Genomic DNA, 7,500 nt, shown 5'->3' with positions numbered 1-7,500 from the left:
CTAGTTGCTCCAGAGGCGTGCAAACTCTGACATATACAGCAATTGTAAGTCGCTTTGGATAAAAGCGTCAGCTAAATGAATAAATGTAAAAGTAAAAGACAAAAAAAAATTTCGTTTGATAATGCGATTAGAATGTTCCGTGCGTCACGTTATCAACAGCTTAATTTAAGTGAGCAAAGCATACAGTGATTCACTAGATGTTCATAGAGGCTGTTTCCATAATTATAAGAATTCATACGAACATATTCATCTTAGTTTCTGCCTTTATAAACCCCAATTTGTTCCTTAATTTTGATGCAAGACAAATTCCATGTAATTTCGGATTAAATCTGATCGTATGTGCGTTTCCTAAATGAGGCTCCTGGAGTTCACATACTTCACTGTGTTGATACTTTAACCAGATGAACAGCCTGTGACTATAGATGTGTGTGTATTAAATGTCTTCTGTGTGTGTGTGTGTGTGTGTGTGTGTGTGTGTCAGTATCATGATCACGCTGCGTATCTAGTCGATAGTCTGTGGGAAGTTGCGGGGGCGGAGCTAAAAGACTGGGATCTGATGACATCACTCTTGCTGCAGGAAGGAGGTGAGTGTGTGTGTGTGTGTGTGCGTGTGTGCACTGCAGGAAAGAGGTGAGTGTGTGTGTGTGTGTGTGCACTGCAGGAAGGAGGTGAGTCCGTGTCCAGTGTGTGACTTTAGAGAGCTTTATTCAAACTCGGATGTGTGTGTGTGTGTGTGTGTGTGTGTGCTGCAGGTGTGGAGGACGAGCTGGAGAGTGCGCTGATCGACATCATGATGTGTGCAGTGAGACAGGCAGCCGAGGCCACGCCCCCCCCCTCACGCTCCACCAGGAAGGTGAGACCACACGTGTGTGTGTGTGTGTGTGTGTGTGTGTGTGTGTGTGTGTGTGTAAGACCTTCAGTACAGCAGCTGGATTATTAACATCTTACAAGACTTTAATGTAGGGCTGCAACTAATGATTATTTTGATAATCAATTAATTGGCCAATTATTTCTTTGATTAATCAGATTAACCAGCCCAGGGTAAAGAATTTATCTGGGAAAAGTATGTTATTCCACATCCAGCCCAATGTTGCCATTCAAATGAATGTGCAAATTGAAGGTGTCTAAACATTCAATGTTATACATTATGCACAAAATAGAAACAATGGCTTATAAGTTGCTAAATTAAAGGTGCAGTCTGTAAGAATGACTAATAAAGTTGAAATAGGTTCTGCAGTCGAAATTAAAAAGATGGGAGATCGTGGTTTCTCCCGCCTCCTCGGACTCGGCGCTCACGCGGGTCGCCGGTTTGAGACGTGCAACAGGAACGAGCGCAATGCAGTGCAGAATCACACACCAAAACAATAACAAACATTCCAGCCTGGAAACACACATTTCAGAGAAGTGTTACTCAGAGAAACGAGTGTGTGAATCAGCATGTGTCCTCAATATATGCAAACATATTATGGTATGTTTATGCTTTAGTAGAGTGACAGAGTTACACACAGCACCTTTAACTCTTTCCCTGCCCTGTTTGATCATCATTCTGAATCTGGGTGAAGTCTTTGACAAAAACATGATTTCTTTTTGCTCAAAATATTGCTTTTTAAAGAAACTTGCCCACATTCAAGTGTTGATAAAAAAGGAGTGCATGAATCTAGAATAAAATGTTTTTTGGTTTAAAAGCAGAGGTTCTATTCTTTCTTTTGATATATTGCATGTTCAGATATTTATACAACAAAATATTCTGTAGGCCAACTTTTTTTTCCAAAAACGCTGGTGGGGAAAGAGTTAAAAACTGTGTGAACTGTCATTTCTTCATCCTGTAAATCTAAGAAGCTCCTGCTTTTGATAAATCCACATGTTGTCTTCCCTGTTCAGTGTAACAGCATCGCCTGCCAGTTAAAGCAGAGGCTTCTGCAGTCGCTCACTCTTTCAGATGCATTTTGCCCATAAAACATCGTTATGATGTGTTCTGTTCACAGACACCATTAATCTATAACTTAATCTATAATCAAATTAGTTAAATTACTTAGTTGAATTAATGTCAAATTAGTCGATTGTTTTCAATATCAATTATTTGATGTGCAATCAGCATGATTTCACTTTCAACTCAAAGCTTTTTTTTTTTTCAAAAGAGTTTCTCACACGCTTTGCTCAGTTATCATCTTGGCAAACGCAAACGTGTTTGTGTCTCTGTGTGTGTGTGTGCGTGTGTGTGTGTGTGTGTGTGTGTGTGTGTGTGTGTAGACTGTGACTGCGCGGGAGAAACGTCTGCAGGTCCAGGAACGAAGGCGCATCACTAATCACTTCATCCCTGTGTTTCCTCAGTTACTGGCGAAGGTGAGTCTCCGTCGGATCAGAGCCTTGGGTTAGACCTGACCCTGATCCTGACCCTAACCCTGACCCTAATCCTGACCCTGACCCTGATCCTGACCCTAATCCTGACCCTGACCCTGATCCTGATCCTGACCCTGACCCTAACCCTGACCCTAATCATAATCCTGATCCTGACCCTAACCCTGACCCTAATTATAATCCTGACCCTAATCATAATCCTGATCCTGACCCTAACCCTGACCATAATCCTGACCCTGATCCTGACCCTAACCCTGACCATAATCCTGACTCTGATCCTGATCCTGACCCTGATCTCACATGATAATACCAGGGTTCCTACAAGGTGCTTAAAGTGCTTGAAGTACTTGACTTTGACTTTTTGAAATTGAAGTCCTTGAAAACCCTTGAAAACAACCATATTTTTGAAGAGGTACTTGAAAAGTGCTTGAATTATTAAAGGGATGCACCGATACCGAGCTCATGTACTCGTAAAAATGCTTCGATACCAACAACCGATAGGCTACCAGGCAGCGTGTGTATGCGCGAGCTGATCAGAGGACACCGCGCAGTGGATTGAGCGCGCAGCAGCACAGACACGCGAGCTGGTCGAGCACATCCTTTAAACAGCATCAGTGGAAGGTTTGTAGTTCAGTCGGATGTCAATTGCAAAGAAAATAAAACGAGGCATGTAGCTTATAATTAACGTTAACTGACGAGAGAGAGCGCAGTTCTGTTGAATGCTCTTGATTGTGTTCGTTCACTCAGCACGTGTTATTTGGATGAAAACTTAATCGTATATGTAAGTAAAGTAAAACATGAACTGTTATGAATTATGTATAACGAGTGATTCCCTACATTATTACTGGACGTTTGCAGTCAAGAAGGTCCATGAACGCAAACATCAGCGCGCCCCGCAAACCATGCTCGGTCTTAAAGGGGCAGCAGTCTTATTAACCCACTGCTGTTTAATGTTAATCAAACAATGGATAAATACATTACTCACTGCTCTTGACTAAATAGGTTACCCTTTTCAACTTTACAAAAAGATCCATCTATATTTAATTTTTCCAGTAATGAATAGGCAATTTTTTCACATTTGATTACTTTATTCAAATTTCTGTACCTGTTAGATCTACCCGAAAAACTCTAAAAACACTGTTTATTTCATTTGTAGCCTTTTTTTGTTCTATTGTATTTATTTGTAAGTTGATTATTCGTTCTTATTTTGTTGCTGGCTGCTTACCTTTAATAATGTTTTAAATTCACATTAATTAGGCTGGCAGTTTTTGTTGTAGTATCAAAATTGGATTAAATAATTGATATTTCACTGGTGTCTAAACATTTGTACCACTGACCCAATCCTCAGCACTGACCCAATCCTCAGCACTGACCCAATCCTCCGCACTGACCCAATCCTCCGCACTGCCCCAATCCTCCGCACTGACCCAATCCTCCGCACTGACCCAATCCTCCGCACTGACCCAATCCTCCGCACTGCCCCAATCCTCCGCACTGACCCAATCCTCAGCACTGACCCAATCCTCCGCACTGCCCCAATCCTCCGCACTGCCCCAATCCTCCGCACTGACCCAATCCTCAGCACTGACCCAATCCTCCGCACTGACCCAATCCTCCGCACTGACCCAATCCTCAGCACTGACCCAATCCTCAGCACTGACCCTTCTGGTGCTGCTCTAGCCTAAACATGTGCTGTGCTATTCAATGAAAGATACAATATGATAGAGCAATAGAATGTACAGTAACAGAAGGTCATACAATGCATTTTAGCAGGCTTAATTAAGCATGAAAATAATTTAAAGAAATATATATTTGATGAACAAGCCAATTAGAATTAAGCCAACTAATATGATTTATATTCTTTTGGTTTATCTACTAATACATTTAAAAATTATAAATGCAGTGAAAATTCAGGGATCGGTTACGGTATCGGTATCTCGTTCTGCAAAAAGTGGTATCGGTGCATCCCTAATTCAAAATATTGTGAAGTTTTTGTTGTTGTTGTTGTTGAAAAGATACAGTTGTTTCACACTAAATCAGCGCCGCAGCCCGTCTGAGATATAGAGCTATTTCTCATGGCTATGAGCATGATTTTAAGTATATGATAAGTATAAAGGCCTAACCCAACTTTCATTCTTCAGGACAATCATATATATTAATGGAAGTTTCAATATCCTTTCAATGGTTAAGGGGATTTTCCCATGCCTGACAGCGCCGGTCAATGGATTGACCTCTATGAAGTGAAACATCAGATACCATATATATTTAATATCATATATTTAATATCATATATTTAATAGTAAAAAAATAAAATGAAATAAATAAAAATAATAAGGATATTGTTTGATAAGTGCCGATTGAAGTCCTTGAAATCCCAAAAAGTAGTGCTTGAAAAGTCCTTGAAAGTCCTGGAATTTGACAGTCTGTACAAACCCTGTAATACAGTTTGGATCATCATCACAGATAGAGATCGATCACTGTTTCTGCCTGTTGTAAGATTTAGATCATCTAGCACAGATTTAGCAGGCTAGTGATAGATTACTGCACTCCGTAATGAACCAGTAAAGCACGATCCGTTTGTGTTTTGATGAACTGAAGGCCCTGACACACACACACACACACACTCTTATTGGCTATTCAGTTAAGTGAACAAGTCAGTGCACAAGAATAAAAGCGTGAAGACGCACAGACAGAAGGTTGTTATAACTGAGCAGTCCGGCGTGAGGATGTCTTCATAAAAACATGATCCGCCGGAGTAAAGTGATTATATCTGCAGTCCCAGTTTACTCTTGATTCTGCTGATAAAGATATTTCCCCTCACAGAACACGTGCTAGTGGCCTGTGGTGCGTTTACTGCGTTCAAGACCACAGCTTTTGTCACCGCTAGATCTTAACTGTGTGTGTCGTGGCCTTCAGACTGAGACGTGATGCACTCATTTAACTCAGTGTTTCCTCAGTTCTCTGCAGACGTGGGTAAGATGAGCCGGTTGCTCTCCGCGCCGCTGTTCTTCCAGCTGGAGGTTTACGGCACATCCGGACGCCTGGAGAAAGTAGGAGTTTCTGATCACTGAGAGTATATATATATATACACACACACATGTTGATAAATGTAAATGCCTTGTTCACACATGAACTGCCACTGAATCTGTTGATAAATGACCTTTATAAACTCTTGATGGAATGTGAAAGTTTTAGTATTCGGTTTGAACTCTATGGTAAATGGTAAATGGACTGCATTTATATAGCGCTTTTAACAGACGCAATGGCCACCAAAGCGCATTACATATTGCCTCACATTCACCCATTCACTCACTCATTCATACACCGACGGCGGTGTCAGCCATGCAAGGCGCCACTCAGCTCGTCGGGAGCAGCGGGGGTTAGGTGTCTTGCTCATGGACACCTCGACACTTGGTCAGGTGGAACCGGGGATTGAACCACCAACCTTTCAGTTTGTAGACAACCTACATGAACGACTGAGCCACTGCCGCCCCGCATGTGTACGCCTCTACATGTGTATATGATTCTTACTAGGACTGGTTGTTAAAGATCCCTAACTTTCAGCACAACAATTGAATGGGGATGTCATCTTGGGTGGGGTGAACTTTGGCACAGAACTCACGGTGCCACCAGTGCGACACATCCTCAGTTTTGTGCCCGACCTCATTGGGTGTTTCGGCCACTGATCACAAGACACCCTCCGGCGGGGTTGGCCCACCACGGGTTGATAAGACCTGGGTGTGTGTCGCACGGTGGTGACACCATGCGATCATTTGGCAGCCCATGTTGCGTCCCTACGTTTCAGCCACAGCCAGTGACTGCTCCGTTCCGCTGCAGTGGCAAGTTCTTTGATTGCCCTCCGTTGGGGCTGCCCTCTGATCCCTACTTCCTTTATAAGGAATGTGGTAATTTGGTAATGGTAATTTTAAATGCAACTGGTCACTATTTTATGTCATACACCATTTTTGATCCTCTATTGGCTTTTGTGCAGTTCTTGCGATGTGACATTTAATAGCTAAAAGAAACTACAAATATTGTTAGTCATACAGTATATATGAGATGCATTCAAATAAATAATATTCTTTCATTCGTGTGTGTGTGTGTGTGTGTGTGTGTCAGTGTCTGGATCTGCTGCTGTCTCAGGTGTGTGACATCATGCTGAAGCACCGTGAGGAGTGTGTGCTGGAGGCGTGTGTGCGAGTGTTGTGTGCGCTCTGCAGTGACTGTTACTCGTTCTGTGGGCGTGTGGAGAGAGCCGTCAGCCAGATGCTGGATTCCACCGTGGAGAAGTTCAGCTCGAACCTCACCGAGATCCTGCAGGTACTGAACCTCACTGGAAGAAAACAAAACTAGAGGTATTTCGCTTTTCATGGAGAGAGAGCACGATTGCATACAGAGAAACCTTAAAAGCTGCTATATCTGCTTATTTTTCATCCCTATTAGAAGAAAATAAACACAACCCTAGGTATTTATTTGAAACAGTGGCTAAACTAATGAAAAATAAAGCTTCAAGCCCAGACGTTTCCAAGCAGCACAGCAGTAATGACTTTATTAGAGAGAAAATTATAACTATGCAACCGTCTACTACAGTATCGCATCAGGAAAAAATCGATTCATTCATTGGGAGAGGAAGAAATTTATAATGATTTTATAAGAATTTTAACTTGTTAAATCATCTAAACTGACAACATGTATGTTAGACCCTATCCCGACTAAACTACTGAAAGAGATGCTTCCAGAGGTCATAGATCCTCTTCTTAAAATCATTAATTCATCTTTTTCTCTAGGATACATAGCAAAACCCTTTAAGCTGGCTTTGATTAAACTGCTTGTTAAAAAAACGCAACTTGATCCTACAGAATTAGTCAATTACAGGCCGATCTCGAATCTACCTTTTCTGTCAAAGATAGTAGAAAAGGCAGTATCCTCACAACTGTGTTCCTTTCTTGAAGGAAATGATATCTGCGAGGATTTCCAGTCAGGATTTAGACCGCACCATAGCACTGAGACAGCTGTCATTAGAGTCACAAATGATTTGCTCTTATCATCCGATCGTGGTTGTATCTCTCTATTAGTGTTACTTGATCTTAGTTCTGCATTTGACACCATTGACCACAACATTCTCTTAAATAGACTCAAACA

The 7,500-nt window shown here is 41.8% G+C and overlaps 1 protein-coding gene across 5 annotated transcripts in view; it reads left to right on the top strand.

Moving 5' to 3' along the window:
• stag3 (STAG3 cohesin complex component) overlaps nucleotides 1-7,500 on the top strand; it is a 76,679-nt gene that overhangs the window by 37,385 nt on the left and 31,794 nt on the right. For all 5 annotated transcript variants that reach the window (XR_013205781.1, XM_077235513.1, XM_077235511.1 and 2 more), the window contains exons 13-17: nucleotides 482-584; nucleotides 753-853; nucleotides 2,251-2,343; nucleotides 5,316-5,408; nucleotides 6,478-6,678. Coding sequence is in view for 4 of the 5 variants with exons in the window: in XM_077235513.1 (XP_077091628.1) it covers nucleotides 482-584; nucleotides 753-853; nucleotides 2,251-2,343; nucleotides 5,316-5,408; nucleotides 6,478-6,678 (591 nt within the window). In the remaining variant the exon portion in view is untranslated. The remainder of the gene's footprint in view (nucleotides 1-481; nucleotides 585-752; nucleotides 854-2,250; nucleotides 2,344-5,315; nucleotides 5,409-6,477; nucleotides 6,679-7,500) is intronic.

This window comes from Siphateles boraxobius, unplaced genomic scaffold (assembly GCF_051911475.1).
Source record: "Siphateles boraxobius isolate OS27281-9 unplaced genomic scaffold, OSU_SipBor_1 197, whole genome shotgun sequence".
Classification (NCBI taxonomy): Eukaryota; Metazoa; Chordata; class Actinopteri; order Cypriniformes; family Leuciscidae; genus Siphateles; species Siphateles boraxobius.
The sequence above is the reverse complement of the archived record's forward strand: the minus strand, read 5'-3'. Positions and strand labels throughout refer to the sequence as shown.